We start from the raw sequence: 24,716 nt of genomic DNA on the forward strand, positions 1-24,716 counted from the left end.
GTCCTTTAAAAACAGTTTAGAACTTTTAAAAGGCTTGATGAAAAGATTTTTAGAAGATGTTTTAACTCGAATGTGAAGATAGTTAAGCATTTTAAAATAGCAGCTGGGAAACAAAGTGAACTATTCTGCATGTAATTTCACTAGTGCGGTTAGTTCAATTTCAAAGCGGTTGCCAAAACACGTGTAAATTAAATAAGGTTATTTTTATCATGTGGTTTCTTGTTGTGTCATTAAAAACACGTACGGGCAGAAATGATAAACGCAGTGCGCACCATCACCTTGCTTTAGTCACGAGAGAACTATAAAGTAACCACTGAAAAAAGTGCTTAGAAATAACCAGCAGCCTAAACGTATTCTGCACCAAAGTCATTTAGTCAGATTATTTCTAAGCAACGAGAAAAGAATAGCATAGTTGCATAAAAAATGGCTTATGTCGCATTTCACAAATATATTGGTTAAAAAAGTTGGTTAGTGGTAACATTATCTTTGTAAAAAATATAATATACACCAATAAAAATTAATAACTAAATAAAAATAACAAGAGTCAAGTTTATGAGACTGATCAGAAGCAAATATGAAGAATTTCACTTTTAATTTTTTTGAATTTGCGACTGACGAACTGGTGGTTCTCAGATGGTTGCTTCTTTAACTACCATTAATTTACCTGAAACGAATAATTTTACTGGACAGCCATTCTACATGTACCAACACACTTTATTATTGTTTATCGTTTGGGTAACCAGCTAGTTACTTGTACTTTATATTTAGCTAGCTACCATTTTATAAGAATGAGTGATATTAGATTTTCTAGAAGTGATTGGAACATTTTTAACATGAACTTTTTTAAACAAAATTGGTTAAAAATAATGTAACAGAATTTTTCGATGCTTCCGATGCTTCATTTTAAAATCAGTGAATTGAGCCTTAGGTTGTCCTTATTATTTTCTTCTTTTCCGGAAAAATCCAGAGGCTTGTGTTCTTAATGTGATCTCGTTGCCAGGACAATATATTTCATAGATTATAAGTCAAAGAAAGGAAAATACCCTGCCTGTAATTAAATATTTTAAGGCACTTTGTGACCCAAATAATATAAATAAGTTGTTGTTATTATTTTGTCGAAATTAGCAAATTTTTCATAAAAAAAATCTCACCGACCTCCTTCAAAACAAAACACATTGATCCAAAAACATCGAAGAAATTTCCTTTTTTTCGTAAGTTTCGGTTTTTAAGGAGCCTGAGGGACACATATCCAGGAATGGTTACACTGAGTTTCCTCTACCATGTTCATCACAGTAACTTCATGTGTTTCTAGAAGCAACTTATTTTCATTTCAGCCTCATATTTGTAATCTCAGTCTTAGTTGCTAAGAATTTATTACAAGATTAGCTTAACCATTGTTTAATAATGTTTCCTCTAAAAATATCTCTGTAAAATTACTAGCCGTGAGAATGAAAAAATTCGTGCTATATAAAAATAAAATAGCAAATGCGATATATTTTTATCTAGTTTCTTGCAACGAGCGAATTCTCGTGAAACTTTAAAGGCAAGTGGTGATCGCATGGCTAACGACTAGTCTCTATATTATTAATAAACATGGTCTGTCTGTTTGAAACAGTGCTAACCACCCACGAAATTTTAAAGATATAAATAACAAATGCGATATATTTCAACCGACTTTGTAATAATTGCTCGCGTGAAGTCAACTAATGACGAGTTTTGATTATTAATTGTTTCAGATTAATTGTTATTTATAAAACCTCAGAAATGCTGCTCATTTTCAACCTTGCACCCCAGGGTTTTTTTGCGCCTATGATGTTCTAATTACCATAAGCGTAGAAAATCCCTGGGGATATGGTTAGTTCATTAACTGGGGTGCCCACTTGCTGCTGGCTGTTACTCACGCCGTTGTCATGCAGTTGTCATGGTTTTTCGTTTGTATTATTTTTGTGAGTACAAGCGATGAGTTTTGTGAGTTCTAGCGATGGCGGTGTACCTAGTGGACGATCAAATGCACTAATGGCCATTTTGAAAATTATGTTTTTTAGCCATGTATAAACCTTAAACAAACCAATTTTTAAACTACAAACGTAGATTTTGCAGGAGTATGCTTAAGTCCAGCTCTAGCTAGCTTAATTTGTTATGATTATTTTAAAGTTTTTAGTCAGCTTGATACAACAACTCTTTATCCTGGCTAAAATTATTTATTTTTTTATGTTTGGGTTTGTGGTGGCTATCTATCGCGCTAGCTGTTTATTTATATCTGGCTAAAAAGTAAAAGAAGCCAAATGCATTTTAGCTCCTCCAAAATTCTTAATCAGTAATACGTTTTATTATTGTCATTAAAACTTATTCGACAAATCAACATACAACCTGTATTAACGCTCAGTCCGGTGTGACGATTAATTTTTGAACTTTCACAAGAATTTTTCCTGAAAATTATTGTTCCCTATTGTTTTTTGCTTTAACAGAGTAAAACAGGGTATGTTTTTTTTATTTTTGAAATTCACACAAACGTTTTCACAAAATAAAATGGTCGAAAAAATTTTAAAAATAGAGAAATAATGGGCTGTTTTATTTGTTTTTGTTTAAACTGAAGTTAGAATATAGTTTTTTTGAAAAGGGTATTAATCCCATGCGACATGGTTTATCTGTACTAAGCGCTCAGCCCAGTTTTATTAACAGGCTTGTTACCTGTGTTTCTATTTAACCAAAGTTGCGATAAAGTTTTTTTGGAAGGGCATTACGCCTATACGGATGTGCGACATGGTATACCTGTACTATTTGTCCAACCCGGTGTTAATGACGGGCTGTTTGTTTGTCACAAGACATCACTATTCTTTTGAACGAATTTTAACAGCGGCACTGATTGTAAATCTGACTTAATTGCAAAACTCTAATTGTGTCAACAAAACCAAGATGGAATTCTAGTTTATGGATTTACAATTTCTATTTTTTTTAACGGGTGTTTTGTTTATCTAGTGGATTTCCATTGTCGAGATAACCAAGGATTCCTTGATGGCACAATAATTATTATCAAATTTAGAGAAATTTTATGATTTTGCTGATTACGTTATCAAAGTTTACATAACAACATGCAACATTTTAGTGCAGTATCTTTATTAGCTAATTGACAGATGATTATGCCGTTTTTTAATCCCTTTTCCTCTTTTATCAGCGAACAAATATTTATTTCATCCATTTATCCAAAATAAACAAAACTATACTGGGAGTTTGTTATATAAACTTTTAAAAAGTTTTTCAAAGATTAGTCCTATGCCAAGTATATGCTTTTTTGTCTGATAAGCTTAATCCCTGTTTTTAAGTGTTTAGAAAAGGTTACAACACACAGTATGAACTCGTACGATTAAAAAATGGAAGGGTGTGTGAGAAAGAAGGGTGTTGTTGGTGCTCACCTTATGGAACTTTCACAGGTTGAATAAACATACAGTGTACAACTAAAACAATCACTCAGCAATCGTGCAACATTGTCATTTTGCCGTTCAAGTTCAAAAGGCGTAATACACTTTTTCAAAAAAACTTTATTGCAACTTCAGTTTAAATAAAAAATACAGGAAAAACACACTGTTACCCCATCCAGATAAAACCATAAATCAGCAATTTTATTCATAGAATAAGTGTTTTTGTGACATTAATAAAAGATGGATCTACCTTACTGCATTTATCATTAAAATTATTAAGAATTTTGGTGCAGCTAAACTGTATTTGGCTACTTTTTCTTCAAAGCCAGATATAAATAAACAGCTAAATAGTTAGATAGCCACAAACTTAAACATAAAATAAATAATTTTGGCAAGGGTAAGAAGCTGTTATACCTAACTCAACAAAAACTTTAAAAGATTAGCAATAAATTAAGCTAGCTTGCTTGCTTGCCAGGACTGGACGTAGCCATGCCCCCTTAAAATTTACTTTTGTAGCCAAAATCTTAAAATTCGTCTGTTTAAGATTTATACGTAGCTAGAAAATGAGACAATATCTATATCATAACATGCAAAAAAATGTAAAATGCACAATACAATGCTTTTATATAACAAAATGGTCAAAAACGACTCACAAACCTTCAAAATGGTCACTATCACATTTGGTCATCCACCAATCAAACACTGCAGTTGATAGTTATGGCAGATGCCAATGTTAATTATCTGAGAGGTGGCAATCGTGACGACATGAGGGTTACGTTACAAAATCTTTGGTCTCAAACAACTCATATAAAGAGCTACCATCAATCGGAGACATTAATTGACAAAATAGCATTAAACAATCCATCATCTATTAGAGAGTTAATAGTAATACCTACAACATACAGTGATCATGATATGGTTGGCTGCACCCTAAAAATTAATCATATCAAGTATAAACACAAAACGAGAAAACGCAGAAATATGAGGAATTATGACCGTGATAAACTCTGCAGTAACTTAGAAGCATGTGATTGAAGTGAAGTTTATAATTCAACAAGCGCTAACGAAGCATGGAAGATCATAAAAAATTTTATGCGAACATCTATTGATTCAATGATTCCTAATACAACCAAGAAAGTACAAGGGAAGCCAAGCCCTTCGTTAACTTCCGTCATCAGACATAAAATGGACAAAAGAGATCAACTGTATCGGAAATCGAGGAAAATTAGATCCAAAGATGATAAACGTGACTTTATTAAAATGCGTAACCAAGTGAATAACGTTGTCAGAAAAGCTGAATACCATCAAAACTAAATGAAATAAGACGAAAAAGATCCACATAACTTTTGGTCTACAAAAAAAAAATATCCAAGTAAAGCAAAGAAACACATTTCTACTTCCTTTAAAACTGAAAATGGCTCAACACCTGAACCTGAGCAAATCTCGAGTGGTTTTTTTCAGTTTTTTTCATCCGCTGTGAAGAAGCTAAAACGTTAATCAATGCCGCTACGTAACTTTGCCTGGCAATGTCACTTTACAATTAAAAGTCGCACCACTAAATGTTTCAAGCTACAACCGATTGGTAGCCTTGTGGTAGAGCGTTAGCTTCCAGTGCGATAGGTCTTGAGTTCAAACCCCGGCCGAGTCATGCCAGAGACTATAAAGGTGTGCATCTATTCTTTCTGCTTAGCGCCCAGCATGAGAATAGGATTTAAATGCGCTAGGACCCCCTTCGCAAGACCCTTGTTGATAGCAGCACCAATAGGAACTTAGGAGGTCATCCTGGGTAAATAATTCCAATAATAATAATAATAATATCCGTCGACACTGTAATTAAAATTATGAAATCTTTGAAACGCAAAATGGCAGTTGGTATCGACCAAATACCTAGTTTAATCAATATGGTTTTAGAGCGAAAAGATCAACAATCTGGCAACCAATCTTATACTATCAGTGAAAGATATTTCACTGATAGTATAAGGCATCATGTAGACAAAGGAGAATTTGCCGGAGCGGATTGCATAAATTTAAACAAAGCATTCAAAGCAAGCTGTTGCCAAAGCTTACTGCTTATAGCATATGGGAAAATGATCTTTTATGGCTCACTGACTACTTGTTTGGACGTGAACAATATGTTGTTTTTAATAATATACTTTCGGGACAGAAGTACCTCACTGTTGGTGTACCCCAGGGTACCATTTTAGGTCGGCTGTTGTTTTTGTTGTATTTTATCTTCCTGACAACTTAAAAAACGTTCTAAAATCATCAAATACGCCGATGATAATGTCTCGTTCTGTGGAGGAAAAACATTCGATGTTACTGAAACAGAACTTAATCATGACATGGATGAAATATAATAATAATAATAACAAGCTTATCCTTAGCATAAGAAAAGGGAAAACTGGTTGTTTGGTATACCTTAATGGCTTACGAAATTAACGAAACCTTTGTGCATCAAATACCGTAATTAAATTGTCAATAAAGTCACTCATTATAAGCTTGGAACCGAATTGAATACGTTCCTTGACCTCAATGACGATTTTAACTTGTCATACAAAAAACGACATCCCGATTACGTCTATTACCTAAAATTCCACCATTACTCACATTTAAAGTTGGAAAAGCAATTTACCAGACTATGATTATATCTGTGATGACATACAGCAGAATGACTAACCTCAACTTGATGTGTACTCAACGAGAGAGGCTTCAGTCAAGCGACGGTCGTGCACGAAAAATTTTACAATCCACGAACATCCACACTGCTGAGAAAACCATAATATTTTTTATTCGTAACCTTTTTATCGTCCTACCAACCTTTTTATACATCTTTTTAAAGTCACGTCCTTTTTTACCACGATATTCGCCACTGCAAAAAAAGGCATTTTCGACCTAGCGACCCCGACCACTAACCCGGACCATTATTCCGGACAACAAATCCGGAGTAATAAGCTTGTCACTCCTTTTGCGCTGGATTTTAACTTCATTAGCCGATCAGAAACCTCATTCGTTTCACGTGTTTCCACAACCTGGCGTTTCATTTTATGCCGGGGCGTCCACGAGATCACCAGAATATCGCAACCACGAGGCCACGAGGACGGATTGGTTTTACACACTTAATCTGTTCTCAATCTCAATTTTCTCAATTCCCATTTTCTTTAAAGCACTTAGCTACACCATGTATAAATCGTAAACAAACCAATTTTAAGATTTTAGCTAGGAACGTAGATTTCAAGGTAGCATTCTGCTAAAGCTAGCTAGGCTAGCTACAGTTAGTACTTATGTAACTTATGTATATTCAAAAAATCAAAACCAGTCAGTTAATACGCGAGTAATTGTGTTTATTTACAAAGAAACAAGCCTACCTTTTTTACTATTTTCTCACCACAACTCGGGAAATCACTGCTGGACGGTGCAATGTTAATTTAGCTAATATTAAACTATTTTTTCTTACGGTTAGAACCCTCTTGTTTCGCGAGTGTCTGCCTTAGATGTAGATGGACACTACAGGCAATCAAGGGACTTTTTTCAGACGCACGCAATGCGTTATATCTCGTTTTATGCATAATTGAACGTTCCATCGTGTCCCGCAGCTCACAAAGTTGTTGCAACGCCGCAAAGAAAGGTTCTCAAGAAAAAAAATTATCAACACGTCCTACTTTGTGGCAGTCGTTCCTTTCTAACAGTGAAACAGCCGACATAACTTAAGTTAAAAGTCATATATGGGTTCGTTGCTCCCTTTATCCAAATTTCGTCGTTGCTTTTTGCAGTAAGACTTTTTTCAAAAGATATTTAGGTTGGTCAAAATCGGGAACAATGAGTTATTCTCCTGAATTTTTTTATCTGCTTCATTTAAAAATATATTTTCTTTACATTACTTTCCGTCTTATTGTTAAAGGATTCGTTTATTAATCGTTAAAGAATGTTCTAAATCGATTCATGGTTTTTTATCGTTGCTAAATTCTTATGGTATTTTCACGCGCTAGAGTGAAAATTAATTTTCGTGAAGAATTATTAAAGTGATTATTTGCGAAAATTAATTCGCGAAAAAATTCTAAAAATAGACCATTCACGAATGTTATTTCACTTGGTTCCTCGATTTTTCTTTTCTTTTTAGAAAAGCAAGAAAAACAAATAAGTTTGATTTAAACATAAAGAAAAAATAATTACAATGCCGAAGAGTATTTGTAAGAAATGTCTCTTAAAAAATTTACATTTAAATTGTTCGTTAGAAGAATGTTTTGCAATCTGGATAAAACATTGTGACTTTCGATAAAAAAAAAATCCTCCGAGTTTTTCTTGTCATGCATACTTTACTAGCGACAACGAAAAAACTCGTTTTTTAAGCATTTTTTCTTATTAGATTTAATTTAATAAACCAATAGAGCTTACTTGCTCTTCTCCACATCTAAACGTTTTCCATCGCAGTGCTTCTGTGTGAAATTGACACGATCAAACCACGAAGTAATGTAGGGAAAATTACTAAAGAATTAGCGCTTTCCTGTGCAGACTTCCTTTACAAAGTGGAGTTATTATTTGTAGAAGCCAATGTAATTGTTTCTTGAGATCTTCGGTAATTAAATGGCGTATTGTTTAAATGAAATATGGCTTCCGTTGACTGGGAGTAACTCAAACTTCTTTTAACGCTTTTTCGTCTGTTGGTTCGCAACCAGTATCCCCTCCAAAAATAAATTATTGGATTAAATATTGAATTTGTAATCAGTAAACATTCCGCTGTTACTTCAAACTTTAAACTGGCTTCCTTGAAAAATATTAACATTGCGGCGTAAGGAAAGTTAAATATCAAAAATCCAAAAGAAACCAAACAACATGTGATGAAAGCCAATGTTTCGACTCCACTTCTTTTTCTGCTAGTAATTGAAGCTCTGCGATTCTTTCTTTCAGAAAAACCTCTCAAGAGAATTGCTTGTTTTAGTATTTTATACACCATGGTAATGTTTAAAATACATATTAGGAATCCAACAAAAAAGATAATTCCCCCGGTGGCCTTATCAGCTGTTCTCGAAGCTTTTTCTAACCCATATTCGATTCCTTTGTGATATTGAAAAATGCTTATGGACCCTTGTAAAACCAGGGTTAGTATCCACAACGTTAGAACACATACCAACATATTTGCTTTTTCCATTAACACTCTATATTCCATTAAGTACGTTACAGCAAATACTCTTTCCAATGAGATAGCCAGCACATGGAAAATCGACCCAAAAATTGAAAACCATTGAAACTGCCTCGTTATGATAATAATCTCCTCTGATTCATAAATTCTTGCTTTTTCTTCTATTAGTTTTACAGTTATAGCTGTAATAGTAAGTAAACTGTAAGCTAAGTCAAGGAAACACAAACTTATTATGAAATATTCTGATTTGGTGTTTTTTAACTTTCGCAACTTCAAGCATACAAGTTCACTTACATTGCAAAAAAGGGCGATGATGCTGAGCATAAGAACCGGCCATTTGTCTGCTAGAAATGGAAAATCTAATACATCTTGCTCATAAGGGTCAAGAAGCTCTTTTGGGATTGTGTGATACTCGTTTTTACAGTCTAATAATGTCTTGTTACGGCATATAATGTGCGTTAAATTATTCTTCAACACAATAGCCCAATATCGCTCGACCATTTTTACCGAATCAGCAACTACTACGATCTACTTTCTTCAGTAAATGAAAAAATCGTTTTAACTTTTGAATCATTTAATTAAATTGTTTTCTTCATTACTCTAATTTGTCACTTTCATGTGTATTGTTTAATTTATTAAAAATAAAAACAACAATTACTTTAGTGGTTACTGGTAATTGTTTCATAATCTTTTAGACGTCAACATGTCGTTAGTGTTTATGTTCCGTCCTGTGAGACAAAAGTCATTTACGGACAGAGCTACAACAGTAGGGTCAAGCTTAGTAAATTAACATTGAGCCAATAGCCAATAGTCAATGTCCTGTTTTTCGTCGTCATTGTCACCTCGTTGCTGTCGTCGGTGCTGTATCCTGTATTGTTTTGTAATCTTTGTCAAACTTTTTGTTGTTGTTAGTTATCGCTTCTCCATTTCTCGAAGGGATTTGTGCATGTAATATTTTGGACATAGATATATACGGTGTTGTACCTTGTAACATGATTAAAGGTACCCTATCCTACTGAATTGGCAATAGGCTATTTTTCCAACCCCTTTAAGCCAATTGGACCTGGATTCATTTCTTAGAAAATACAATCTTAAAAAATGCAACTTGAAGTCAAAAAAAAATAGCCGTCAGCGATAATCTTTAGCATGGATGATTATCACAGGATGTTTCCTTTTAGAGGAGATAACATAATCTACAAACACAAGACGTCTAATATCATGCACACAACAGACAATTTCTCTGTTTACTTCGTACTTATTTTGCAGCACCTTAAACGAAAGATGAAGGTTTGGTTCGTTAAGCCTGGCAGACCGGATGTAGAGTGGGGATCATTTCATTTTTTAAAAGGAAAAGGAATGGGATGAGATTCAAAATTATGTTGCGCTGAATACTTTTGGTGCATGTAACTTTCGCGAGCAGAAAATTTTACGAATTTTGCGAAATTTCACCAAATAAAAGATTAGGACGCAAAATTTTGGCAAGAAGTTTCAATGTTATGCTTTGATAATGCAAGTATACATTTTGACATACAATCCATTTATAACTGTTAGTGATTCTCGTTTTCAGAATCGCCTATCTCTTAGTTTGGCTTAAGTTGTTAATTTCGTAATAAGGACACGAATAATTAAAAACAAAATAGACAACGGTATTAGTTATAATATTAATTGTCTATGCTTATAATACTTTGAGGGAACAAAATTAATTAACATTGAAATGTGTATAATATTTTTTCTTTAGACAAATGTTTTTCCCAACCCATGCAAATTTAAATTTATAAATGATCGATTAGCAAACGTAACATGTTACTGCTGTTAGCTACTTTTTTTAAAAACAAACACATCTAACTTGCTTGTTACTGACACATGAAGTGGTGTGTTAGTATATAAGATTAACTACATGACTGTGAAAAAACCAACTTAAGAGTGGAAAAAAATTCACGAAAGAAGTACAGTTGACTATCCCTAATTCGAATTCCAACGGGGGAAAATTTTTGTTCGAATTATAGAGAGATTCAAATTATAGAAAGTCTGCACGCTGTTTCAGCCAATCGGATAAAAAATACCAGCTTTTTGCACTGTAAAATTAAAAAATTACTCTCTTTTTATGCATAGAATATCATATATTTCGTGTAGATTTGCCAATCACATTGCTAGAAAAACTCATCCATTTGATAAGGGCGTATTCCGCACGTATTGATATTGGCACGAGCGGTAATTTCTCCACAACAAGAGTATATTTAAGGCCTTAGACAAGAATCAGTTTTATCTAATGAAATAGAATATTTTCACGCGTATTAATTTTCGCGTAAAAAAATTTTGCGCTTAATTTTTGCACGAATGTGGAACATTAGTACGGATAAGGTACTGTTCTTCTCAATATAAGAATTTTGGTTATTTTCGTTGGATGGAAAGGCGCAAAAAATTTTACATCAAAGCGAATGCAATAGGGGAATAATAAAAGGTAATAACAAGTGTGTTTCGCATGTTATAAGCCGCAATAAAAATAATCGCTTTTAGCTATTAACCCTATTCGGTCCGTGGGGGGTGGAATCCCCCCTGACGGTTTTTTTTAATAACTCTTTATTGCTGTGTTATATGGCTATGATACTTACTGATTTTCAATATTTATCTATTAGACACCTGCATTCTAGATTTTTAGGTCCCATCCACTTCAGAGACTTTGATGTTGGCCATTACTCGAAACTACCCCTAAAAATCTCTAGAAATCCTTATAATGGGGAAAATATAATAACTCCTCTTGGGATTATCCTTAGAACTTGAAACACGGAACACTACTTTGTTTTATGAACAAGAATCGCTTTGCATAATTTGGACACGTGACTGATCCGATTTCACGATTTTGTCAGGTTTTACCCGAAAATCGGAAAAAACCGGATTTTTGGGCAATTTTTTATTCGATCCATGTAAAAACCGGAAGATATGTTAAATAACTTTTATTTAGCTTTCAGAAACTTCAAACAGAAGTTATAAAAATTGGCTCTAGAACAAAAATAATTAAATTTTAAGCAGATAGTGGCATTTTTAACAAATTTTAAGCTTCTGATGACGTCACAGGAAATGTGCTGACGCAAGCAAAAATTTATTACCGCCATTATGTTCCTTTTTTGACGTCCTATAAGTGTGCCAAGTTTGATTCAATTTGAACAACCATATGAAAGGGTATTGAGGGAGGGGGGCGGAATCCGCCCCCCGGTCAAAGTATGTTCGAAAAACCTCGGACCGAATAGGGTTAAGATGTATTAGCTACCGTGGCTGTTTTTTTTTTTTTTTAAAGTCTACTAAGTAGCGTTATGTATTGTTTGTTTAAAATTGTTTACAATTTTACCAAATAACGTGAACGAAATTTTTTGGCGGAAAATGTTTCAGCGGAAAAACTTCGAACAATTTCAGCGGAAAAGTTTTCGGACATGATTCATAAAGTCAAAAATGCATGGGTAAGTTTTGAAAAAATTTTAACCAAATTTTAAAAGTAATGATTACAGGACATGACACAAAAAGAAGGATAGAAACATTTATAGTGTACATATATTCAATCAAGATCTAAAAAAAGGTCTTCAGGTTCCAACCTTATAGTCACAGAGTTGCCAGCTTCGTCAAAACCAGCTGGATTATTCTGTAAGTGGTCGTGTAGTCCAATAACCCAATTAGCGTGTATAGGTTATAAAATTAGAAAAACCAAAATTTTTGCACAAATTCCCGACGGGAAAATTTCCGGACAAAAAAAATCCAATTTTCGTTCCTTATGTAATATTCAAACGTCAGAAAGGAGAAGGTATGAATGTATAAGCTGATGTAACCGAACACTGAAAAATATCCTTATAAAATACTGTAATGTCAGTTTCAAAATCACCTTCAGCAACGCCGGTAAAGCATGCCTAACGAGACTCTAGTTGATAGCAATAACAACCTTACTGCATTAAGAGAGACAGACCATAAAGCACATGAAGTGTTGGCCTAATTTTATTAGGTTTATCCATACAATAAATATTTTTCTATAAACAATTTAAGCATGTAAGCATGATATAATGTTAAGAATTAATTCATCAAAAAATAAAAAAGATTTTAAAAATACCTGACGGATACAAATTATTTGCAGAATATTTTTTTGTGGATTTCTCGCCCAAGTCCGTAAAAAAGTTCCGCAAAAATTTAAAATCGTTTATATCCGCAACAATTTCTCCTTTATTAAAGTTACTTCAAAATCCGTAAAAATTAATTGTCTGAATTTGAGGGAAATTTAAGCAAAAAAAATATTCTGCATAATGAAGCATTTTGAGGAGTACTTATCCGCAAAAAGCTCAAATAATTTATGCATAAGATATAATTTATAGTAAATATCACAAGTATAGTATACTCGAGCCTGTTTTTAAACGTTCATTTAGAAAACCTCATGTAATTAAGCAAGTTCATCCCCACCACTTTTCGAATTCTTTGCTTCGCGATACTTCTTGATTTACGACTAAAAACGTTGCAAACATCCATAAAAATCTTAAAACGCAAGGTAAAAACTAAGTTTTAACACTACGGTAAAACTAGAATCAGAAAATACGTGAATATAATAAATTTTAATACATTTTAGTGTTTTTTGGAGTAGTATAATCCTGATATACTAAAAACAATAATTCCATGGATGTTTTAACCACCCTTTTCCAATTTCACAATAAGCCAATACAGCTTCTTTGTCAGAAGTTTTCAAGTTGACGTCTTCATGAAAGAAATGAGGCACATTGCCTCTTGTTTCCATGAAGGATTGCAATCTGCTTAGAATTTTTGAACCCCAAGATTTATCATCAAATTTTTCCAAGGAAGTTACACCTCCTATTTTTATTTCGTTAACCACTTCATGTAACAGACATGTTTTTAGTAAGTAACTGGAAATGTAATACTTCGGCATTGCAATTAAGGGACAAATTCTTTTTTCACGAATGAACTTAACAAGTTTGTAACCAGCTCGGGCATGTTCTGGTAACATTAGTAATATTTTGGTCTCTAAGTTAGAAAACGAGTATCTCCACAGGACGTCCGCTCTCTCATTGAAACCATCAGTAGATCGTTTAGCTACTACTGCTACTTGTTGCAGAACATCGTCTATATCTAGGTGCTTGTTAATTGTTTGGAAAGTAGAAGACAATCTCACGTGATCCATTATAGGTATTGTTGGAACAAGATCGATTAAAATTTTCAGATTTTTATAATTCCTTCCATTCCATGTAAGTTGGATTGTGGATATCAATTCACTTGAAGAAAAATCATTATTCCAAGTCAAATGAAGATCACTAAAAACTTCAACATCTGATATGGCTGCAGAAAATGCATCAAAGAGCTGAGAGCCAACGTAATTGGCAGATAGAAAGAAATTTTGCTTTATTTCTTGTAATACACACATACTGTAAGCTTCCTGCGGATTGTCAATCCTTAAGTTGACATATCCAGGTAAGATATCGCTTTCTAATAACGTAATATGTAAACGGGAGGACAAAAACACCATATTACACAAAAAGTCAATTTCATCAACTATTCCAACTTTCGTACCCTCTGCATTACTTCCAGAAAGAAGTGGAACAAAACTAAGTTTTTCATCTTTCGTGCTCACAATGTCGGCAATTCTAGTTAATAATACTGTTACCTCAGACTTCACTTCATCATTCTCCGTTTTACGCAGTTTTTCTAGGTCGTACAACTTTCTTAGGGGTAATACTTTTCCTTCAATTTGCTCTTCCTCCGCAGTAGCTTTTCTTTTTTCTTTTAACCAATTGTGATATCTCTTTTTTCCCAACTCAAACTTTTGGGGGTTTTTTTCTCCTGTTTTAGCTTTCTGCTCTATAATCTGCGTCAAATCGATAACACAATTGGAATGATCGTTAATCTCGGCTACTGACAGTAACCTGTCATGTAAAACATTATTAACATTATGAAGTCGATAAAGCATATCAATAATACTTGATTGGCCTGTTGCAGCAGCATAAACAAGCGGGATATCACCAAAACGATCTTCAGCATGTACATCTGCCTTGTCGTTGCTTAGAAGTAATTCAAAAACATTGGCATCATTCAGCATTGACGCATAATGCAGGCTAGTTAAACCAAGTTTTTTTTTTTTAGTTTATGTCTGCCCCGTGCGATAAAAGTGTATTACAACATTTCTTGAATCCTCGCATCACTGCATAAATCAAAGGAGATCTTGAATAATTGTCTCGTTCGTCTACATTTATAGACTTAAGACTACAAAGGTAGTTTAAGATATCAGAGATATCACTATGCAGAAATACAGCACAACAACTATGCAAGGGTGAAAGACCAAATTTGTTCTTTCGAAACCAGTTTGGAGAGTTTTGAACCAGTATTTTTGTTATACGTATGGCACGTTTTTCACACTTGTTTAAAAAAAGATAGTGATTCAAGAGCGAGTTATCATACAGATCGAGACTATCTAACTTGCCACCATACGCATGTAACAACTTTAAACATTTTTCAAACTTTTCAGCACTAATATCGGATACTTTACTTGTAATAGAAAACAAAGCTGAATTGATTTGTTCATGGTTTATCTTTCCAGTCTTGAGCATGACTTCTAAAGAAGATAACAACAAGTTTTCTGCTGCTGCATCAAAAGGAGTTATACCACTGTAATCTTTTGCGTTAATATCAGCCCCATTATCAATTAAGAATTTTACAAGTGAGCAGCTACAACCAATGCTTACTTTATGATGAAACCTTTTTTCATGCCCTTGTATAACTTTGTGAAGGAGTGTAAATCCATGTGGTTTTATTCTTCCATACAGTACACCTTTAGGATCAAGAAGTAAACTAAGACTTTCAGTACAAAGGTAGGAAAGGTCGCGACTTAAAGTCTCTTTAAGTTCTTTGAGGAGGGTAAATTCATGAAGAGGCTCTTCAATATAGTACCCATAAAGGGTGGGTATATGAAGATCCTCAATCTTTTGTTGAATCTTCTGTTGGTTGTATTTTAGAAATACCTGATGCTCTTTTTCTGTCATAATCTCCTGCCAATTTGAAGTCTGAATTGACTTTCTATTTATGAGTGCATATTTGGTTATATATTCCATCATATCTTGTGTAATAATACCCACATTTATTTCTTTAAAATGTTCTATAGTTGGATAATTTTCTTTAATATAAGTTTTATAGAAGTCTGTTACTTCTTCCATATTTATATTTGAACTCTTTCTACAAGTAAAAATATTCTGCATATAAAATATGCACCAGTTTATTTACCTGATATTAATAAGTGCATTTTTTTCGTCAATGCAGTGATTCAGAAAATTCAAGATTGCGGCTCTTGTGTAATAATACGTCCTAAAATTTGAACAGGGAGTTCAAATTTGATATTGACCCCTTTTTCATAATCTACCATGAAAATAATTATCTTACAGAATCTGCTGATACATAACGTTTATTTTAACCCTATTATCGCTTCTATGCTTGTGTCCACCATCACGTGAGATCTTGGTAAACGGGCCAGACGGCCAACCGGGCTCATATAAACAGCCCCTAAAAGGGATTAAAAATATCAGGTAAAATCTCTTGACTTTACATTTTTTTGCTTAACATAGAAGCCGATTTATTTCTTATGTGGCCTAAATTTATGCATATAAAGGTTTGCAGATAAACCGAAAGTTTCTTTGAGAAATATATAGAATCATATATATATATATATAAAGTATATAAGTTAGGGATTATATATACCAGTTAATTGACTGTATACTGGATTACTTAGTCTGTACGTATCTTTAGCATCTAATTAATTGTAACAGGTATATATAAAGTCCATTACTAATTGTAGGTGCATTAAAACATTTAAACAAAACAGTTTGGATCAAGTTACAGAAACTAGAAATTTTTTGGTTACCAGGAAATTATTTCCTGACAATATTTCTAGATTGGGAGATTTCCCTTTTTTGAAAGTTGTTTTGACTGAACACAAAAAATGAATGCTATATATTTTTACTAAAGATAGATGATAAAGGTTTCTAATTATTACTTTCCATGACGGGGCAGTTACCTCCAGTAGTACCACAAAATGAAGAACTGAACCTACTACAACTTCAGTAATGACATCATCATCATCATTCTCGGCTTAACGTCCGTTTTCCATGCTAGCATGGGTAAGACGGGGTATATTAATGACCCTCTTCCAATCTGATCTAGACTGTGTTAGATCTAAACTCAACTTCCTCTGTATCAAGTCTGTCCTTATAACCACCTGCCAAGTCTTTCTCGGTCTGCCTCTGGGCTTTGCCCCAGGAACTATCAAGTCTCTACACTTTCTTACCCAATTATCCTCCTCCATTCTTTCCAAGTGCCCCAGCCAATTCAATCTTCTTATCTGGATAACATCTTTAATTCTACAGAGACTTAGCCTGCTTCTTAGCTCACCTGAACTCTTTCTGTCTCTAAGACTGGCGTTACACATCCACCTAACCATTTTCATATCATTCCTTTCTAAACGATCAAGATCTTCCTGCTTCACTGCCCATGTCTCACTAAAGTACAACATAACGCTTATTACACAGGCCTCATACAACCTACTTTTTACCTCAATTGACAGGACTCTGCTAGTCAACAAAGGAAGTAACTCTCTAAACTTTTTCCAAGCAAAACCTATCCTGCAAGTAACACTTCTTCCAACACCCCCTTCACTGCCCAACATATCACCTAAGTAACAGAAGTTCTCAACTATCTCTAACGAGCCACTCTTGTACATCATTAAAGCTGGAAATACTTCATTCTCTATAATCTCACCTTTGCAACGCTTGCATACAAACTGAATGTCAGCTCTTAACCTTCCACTAATACTACTACACTTCTTATGTACCCAATGCTTGCAAGTCTGACAAAAACTTGAGTTACTACCAACCCCTTTCCTGCAAACTCCACAAGGCCACTTTCCAACTACAAGGTCACACTTGGCTGCAATGCTACTAATCATGACTTTAGACTTTGCTGTGTTTACCTGTAGCCCTTTCTCTGCTAGTCCTTTTTTCCACTTCTCAAACTTTTCAACTAATTCTTCCATCGACTCTGCTATGAGAACCAAATCATCTGCATACAATAACTCCCATGGACAACCTGTTCTGAACTCCATCGACAGCGCTTCTAAGACTAGAATAAACAACAAAGGACTAAGTACAGAACCCTGATGTACACCAACATTTACACTAAATTCATCACTAAGTGAATCGTTAATCCTGACACGACTTCTAGCATTGCTGTACATAGACTGTACCATCGTAACTAGCCACTCATCCACACCTAATTTCCTCATAGCCCACCAAATAACTTTACGTGGCACTCTATCAAAAGCTTTCTCTAAATCTACAAAGGCAAAATAGAGATTCTTTCTCTTTCCTAAATACTTTTCCTGAAGCTGTCTGAGTAAAAATATTGCATCTGTAGTGCCACGCCCTGGAACAAAACCAAATTGCATCTTATCTATATCAATCCTTTCTCTAAGTAACTTATCAATCACTCTTTCAGTAACTTTCATTACTTGATCAACCAACTTCAAACCTCTATAGTTACCCCTTTCTAATGCATCACCCTTGCCCTTGAAACAATTCACTATTACACTCGACTGCCACTCACTCCGAATAGCACCATCCTTTATAATCTGGTTAGCAAGACTTGTAATAAGCTCAACTCCAATATATCCAGATGCTTTTACCATCTCTGCAACAATACCTGATACTCCTGCCGCCTTGCCAATCTTCAATTTCCTAATAGCCTCCACTACCCACTCTGTCTTGATCTGCATAGCTGGCCCTTCTACAACATCATCATCAGACAAATTATCCTCGTCCCAATCAAACTCAGTGTTAAGCAACCTCTGATAATGATTCTTCCAAGCTACCCTTTTCTCCTCCTCTGTGCTAGTCAAAACAACTTCATCATTACGTATACACTTCTCACCTACAACATCTTGATTAGTCTTCTTCATTTTCCTTGCTATCTTGAATACCTCATTGCGCTGGTCTTCCCTTCTTAACACATCTGCAAATCTGTTTCTCTCTGCTTCTGATTTTTCATTATACACTCCTGTACGAGCGCGACGCTTAGCTTCTAAGTAAATATTTTTACTAACACCTGACTTCCACTCTTTCCAAAGTTTCCTCTTTTCCTTTATACACTGGTCAACCTCATTATTCCACCACCAGGTCTGTCTATGTCTAGCTGGTCCTTTCGTCCACCCACAGGTATCATCAGAAGCTTCTAGAAGACAATTCTTCAAAGTAGTCCAAGTTCTTTCAACATTGTCACTATCACATTGACTATTGTGGGCTAACTGCTGAACTTTTGCACTAAATTGTCTTGCTACAATCTCTTCCTTCAGCTTCCACACTTTTCGACGGGGCCTGTACTTTCCCTTGGCTTCTTTAACACTCCTCAAGATAATATCACAAACCAGCAACCTATGCTGGGAATCACACTCTTCCCCCGATATAACTTTCACGTCCTTCACCACTTTCTTGTCTGACTTTCTAACCAGGAAGTAATCTATATGTGTCTTACAACCACTTGACTCATATGTTATCAGCCTACTCTGTCTCTTACTGAATGATGTGTTGCAAACCACCATGTCCGTTTCCATTCCAAACTCAAGCAATCTCTCCCCTTCCTTATTTCTGCTCCCAAATAGCCTCCATGCACACCTCTATAACCTTCAGATGACTTCCCAACATGACCATTAAAGTCGCTGCCCACCATGACAAGTTCAGTGTCTCCAAACTTTGATGTGACTGCTATTAACTCATCATAAAAGTTATCTTTATCTTCCTAACTGAGTCCACACTGTGGAGCATAAACTGACAGAAAAGTGATAATCCTATTACCTATCAAAAACTTTATCACTATAAAACAACTATTAACACGCATAACATCTATTACTTTTTCTACCCACTTCTCTGCAACGAATATGCCAACTCCTCCATATCCATCACTATTACCAATCCAAAAAAGCTTATACCTTGCCCTCCTCTCCTACCTTCCACAAATCTCACTGAAGCTCCTCTCCACCTGACTTCCTGAACACAACACATATCAACAGATCTATGTTCTAACATTTCAACTACTTCACCTGCTCTGCCTCTCAGAGTACCAACATTTACACTAGCCATCCTCAACCTAGTGTATCTACCTTGTGATGTGATAGCTGGGTAACGATCTGACGATGCTCACACCTGACATCTGTCCTACCGTGCGCGACACCTTCACTCCTTAGAGTTCCAGCCCCGTTTACGCAGTTTGTCTGATCAACTATTCTTACGGCCATTAATAAAGAGTTTTGGCATTGTTTTACAGCTGGATGCCCTTCCTAGCGCCAACCTTTCACAGACCGGACTGGGTGTTTTTTAAAGTGACACCATCACTATGTAGCGTTTCATGGGACTTCCACAATCGCCCCTTTAAACTAAGGTATGGTGGAGCATGTTCAACTCCTCTCTTGTCTCTTAAAGAGACCCTTCACCAGTCAGAGACCCTTCATCAGAGACTTCAAACACATGAAAACCATTTGTCAGAACTTGAAATGGTATATGTGGCAAATTTGCTTCGGATTTTTTGATCATTTCATTGGTTGCCATTAAAAATTGTTGAAACCCTGTTAGCACTGTGCAAATGCGAAATACTGGTTTTCCATATTTTCTTGACATGACCAAATTGTTACAATATCGACCAAGATACTTATAATGATAATTATGTAACATACACCCTAAATGTTCACAATTGGCCAAAAAAACTGCCTCATAATTTTGAACATGTCCCATTCAGGATGAAAACTTGATCTTGAAAATATTCCCCAATGTAGAAATAGTTTCCATTGTTCTGTTATTTGATCCAAACTACATAAAAAGTTTCTAGCTAACAGTATTTTTAGTGACATTGAAATTCACTTTTATCTTAATTTTTTCTTTGTACAGCTTTTTTTGGTAGCTAGACCTTACAAATGCCTGGGTTTAGATTCACCAATATTTTTTTTATACATTGTGTCAGTGAGAGAGATAAGCTGTTTACAAATGAGCCATGCTTTTAGGGGCCCTGTGAGAGAAAGTTTAAAATGGCACACCAAAAACATTAAAACAGAACTTCAAAAAGTGTCAGTGTTTTTAGAACAGTTCAGCAATTTGGAAAATTCTCCCAAATTATGTGAATCAAATCCCTTTGCTAATACTTAATTTAACTACATCAGGCTAAGTCTAAAAAAGGCTTTACTGCCCTGCACAAAGCAATTTCTTTTAGCTAGCTGTTGGGAATGTAGAAACAAACACTGAAACTGAATCCATCATCAAAACATCAAAACTAGCTACACAAAGGGAAAAAAAGCAGAGCAGTAGCTAGCTAAAGTTTATCAAGCAGAACTTAGCTAGCAGTTACCTAAAAAATATGCAAACAAAACATTTAGCTAGCTAAAGCTAACAACAGAAAACAACTTAACCAAACCTGTACATATGAGTTTACTTTCGTTTTTTCATCACCCCTTACTTTCCTTCTTTCGATTTTTCTGCGCCGTTGCGGCAAAAAAACAGACATAGTGGTAATTACAGCACTCCATATTTTAATGGCAAAGGGGATGGGAGCATCCTCGTCCCCAGGGTTTGTTGCCCATGTCAAAGCCGCTAGCGCTTACTTATCGGTCTCGATGTCAAAAAAGCAAAAGCTCCTGGGGACGAGGTTCGCTGTGCAGAAGATGGACTTATATTTTTGATTTCCGCCAGCAAAGGCGGAATCTTTAATATCGCCTAAGGCTTTATTAAATTAGTCCTCTATAAAATATTGTTATTGTCAAGGAATGTACAATCTTGTGAAGTGGCGGCCTTTCGCTATATAAACAGGCTAAATGTTGTTTTTATGATGTAAATAAAAAAAGTTTGTTATAAAAAAAAATAAAAAATCGCCTAAGGAGATAATAGAGGGGGAGATAGATAAGGACAGCACAGCTCAAATCCTCGTTCTGACAGATTTTTTTTCTGGGAACGAGGCTACAATAAATTTTAAGCCAAAAAGAATCCTAACAGTGCAACTAATTGTTTTATTTTTCAATGAACAATACTTTATTTTAAAGTTTATACTATCGAAAGTTAAAGCTCGTGCAGCGTAACATAATGAAGATCGTCTTATAATGCGCCATCTTTGATGCTATTAACGTTTTCCTTTAATAATTTCATCTTTCCTTCTGTACAATTTTGCAAGCACGTAGACTAAAGAATCCGTGACCTAAAAAGGGACATTCAGTTTTCATTTTAAACAAATTTCAATTTTTTTATCAATTTTTCTTTTTCAACTCAATACAAAAAGAAAATTTAAACTCAATTTTCGTATTTCGTTTTCAAATCAAAAAACGAAAAAGAATCTCCATTTTTTTTTGAAAAGAAAGTACGCTTTCTTTCGTAGACGTTTTTTCTCTACAATCCCAAGGTTTACTTTGGGTCATTTGGTGCTAAAAATCCGAAAATGTAATATCAATTTCCAAATTTCTGATTTTTAATAGAATTTCAAATTTGAAAATTAAAATCCATTTGTTTAAATCGAAAATTGAATGTCCCTTTCAGGTCACGGATTCTAAAGCACCAGCAGAACTAATTAATTATTCATGAATTTTAATTTAAAGAAGAATTGTTGAGGCTGAATATTTTTGGTGAAAGAGTGTATTCTACCTACAAAATCGTGACAAGTGTGTTATAAAAGAAAAGTTATCTTTCGTAACTGATTATGTAAAAACTAATTTCCTGCCACCTTTAAAGATATTTTCCAAGTTGTTTTTCAGAGAAAAAGAGAAAATCGATAAATTTTCAGCCTTGCCGTTGTTCTTATTTTGTTTTTATTGTTCATCAATTTTCAGGTTTATTTTTTTTTCTTTTAAAAATGTTCTTATAGAGAAATGAAGTTTATTATTTACAGTTTCAATAATACTCAAAAATTGAATTTGAATATTTTGAAAATTCAATGATTTTGTTCCCCATATTACTCAGTCCTCTTCAAAGTTCAGATTATTGCTAATGGCGGAAATCTTTAAGCCGCTAGGCTTCTTGTTGTCTATTGAAACGTTTGTTAAATTGACAATGATAGACGCGACGAATATAGGTAAAAGACGAAGCCCTAATTTAAACTTTCAAGTTTCACACTTATATCTTATTCTGAATTTTATTCTATTGTTCTCCAGTCTGACCGCACATTGCTCATCTTTGCATTGCGCATTATAAAGCTTAGTTCACACTTTACGATACAGCGTATCTAACGATATCTAGCAACAACTCGCATGAATAGAAAACGATACCCAGCGATAATGACATTTAAATTTGAATTAAATTTTCGTTTACAATAACTTCAAGACGAAAGTTGTATATGATTCTATATTGTAGTAATATTCACAAAATACATACGAATAATCTTCGCTGTAGGATTCACTTTCCTTCTAAAAATCTTTCGAATTATCGTTCCTACTTCGTAATCTTTTTTCTTTGAATTTTGCGTTTTGTAGAATCGAGCTAATTTTCGCACTGTTAGTGCCTGCTTCCTTCCAATACTTCCCATCACAATGGGCTGTTGCTAAGTGTTTTAACAGTAAAAGGAAACTTGCCAAGTCGTTGAATTAAGAATGCGATATACATGCTGAGAAAAAAAAAGCTGACTGCTCATGCCCCCTCATGCGATAGTTAGTTTAAAAGAAAGATTCATAACCCATTCGATGCATCAATCAGATGCATTTTTGATCAGACCTTAAAATCAGCCAATCAAGACACCATTATCATGCTTAGTTAGAGGTTTAACATGTTAAATTGCGTGAAATTTAAAGCAGTAAAGATTCGGTTTTGTTACAGAAAACCAACAAAGAAACAACCGAAGAATTGTCCTATATGATCGTTCGAAACTTTGTTATTTGTTATCTTCGAAGACGATAGATGTCTGTTCAGGTCATGACACTGGCACACTCTTTCTTTATGTTAAAGATACTGACAATGACAAAACATTTTAACCTGTTAACGACAACGACAAAACATTTTAACCGGCTAACTAAAAAAGGCAAGAAGCCCTGTGGACAAGGTTGACCTGTCCCTTTCTGGTACAAAACCAAAAGTGACTAGGTAGCCGAATCTAGTGCTTTTGTGGTCCAAGGTCTGTCCTACTAAACAAAATGCTTTTAAAAAATGTTTTGTTTTTTAAGGAAAAACTGACTTGCTACGATAGCTATTATCATACAGTAAGTGCAGCAACCTCGATCCCAGGGCGTCTGTTCTGACATCGGGAAAGCGATTTTATAAAATTTACCACGTTTTAGTGTGCGAGAGATTAAAGATTGGGTTGTTTATTCAACAGAGAAAATCTGGTAGAAAAAAACCTTTGCGAGTCAACATTTTTTTATTTAGAATTTTCTGACAAGTGAACTTTCGCGAGAAAAATCGATTTAAGTTTTGGCCGCGAAACTTTCTACCCTCAGTTAATAATCAACGTGTAATAATAACGTGTAAATAGCTGAAACAGTGAAGAGTTATATCCACTTAAATATTTCACGTGGTATGGTAACCCTCAAAAAATGTAACTAGCAGATTTCCGCCTGCTTCTAAGATAGTCATGATATACGTTTCTGAAAAAAAAGCCTGAGGAAAATTGTTACGAGTGACTAACGTTGTCTTGTTGTCTCCTCAGTTGTTGGTTTTGAGGTATGTTCACAAAACTTTAGGCCTGCATTAACTTCTAGACTTCGTAGTAAGTCAATGGGCGTCACATGAAAAGTCAAATAGCGACATGTCATCTAGCAGACATAGCTTGTGATTACTCAACTTTGTCATATTTCAACAGAGGTTCATGTGACATGGAGTTAAACCACGTGCTCAAGTTTTCACCAACGTGGAGGTGGCCAGAAATTGGTTTTTCGGCGAAAAACAATAGAACTTTTAAGTTTTTTTGAAAACTTTTACATGTTAAGCAGGAAACCGAAATATTTCTAAGCCTAAGCCATGAGGCCACACAACCCGTCTGAACGTATCTCTGAGGTCTTGAGTTTATTCACCATACAGCTATCAAACATTGGTGAATCTCAAGTCTAAAAAAACATTGTATAACATTGTATGCTTTGTGTTGAAACATATAAATAGGGATCTTCTGTTTCTTAGTTTCTAACCCAT

General features: G+C 34.6%; 2 protein-coding genes across 2 annotated transcripts; both read right to left on the minus strand.

The window, feature by feature from the left end:
* Window positions 1-7,935: 7,935 nt before the first annotated feature.
* LOC130644156 (galanin receptor type 1-like) lies at window positions 7,936-9,057 on the minus strand. The gene has a single exon (XM_057449648.1). The coding sequence runs from the start codon at window positions 9,055-9,057 to the stop codon at window positions 7,936-7,938; it is 1,122 nt and encodes a 373-aa protein (XP_057305631.1).
* Window positions 9,058-14,675: 5,618 nt separating this feature from the next.
* Window positions 14,676-21,132, minus strand: LOC130644176 (transient receptor potential channel pyrexia-like). Its single transcript, XM_057449675.1, has 2 exons — window positions 21,034-21,132; window positions 14,676-16,089 (listed from the first exon to the last, which is right to left on the minus strand). The coding sequence occupies exon 2, from the start codon at window positions 15,786-15,788 to the stop codon at window positions 14,676-14,678; it is 1,113 nt and encodes a 370-aa protein (XP_057305658.1). The 5' UTR covers window positions 15,789-16,089; window positions 21,034-21,132.
* Window positions 21,133-24,716: the final 3,584 nt, after the last annotated feature.

This window comes from Hydractinia symbiolongicarpus, chromosome 5, assembly GCF_029227915.1.
Source record: "Hydractinia symbiolongicarpus strain clone_291-10 chromosome 5, HSymV2.1, whole genome shotgun sequence".
Lineage (NCBI taxonomy): Eukaryota > Metazoa > Cnidaria > Hydrozoa > Anthoathecata > Hydractiniidae > Hydractinia > Hydractinia symbiolongicarpus.

What these genes read in the sequence shown, in the direction of transcription:
- LOC130644156 (XM_057449648.1), bottom strand. Translation starts at nt 9,057, where the DNA reads ATGGTCGAGCGATATTGGGCTATTGTGTTGAAGAATAATTTAACGCAC.
- LOC130644176 (XM_057449675.1), bottom strand. Translation starts at nt 15,788, where the DNA reads ATGCAGAATATTTTTACTTGTAGAAAGAGTTCAAATATAAATATGGAA.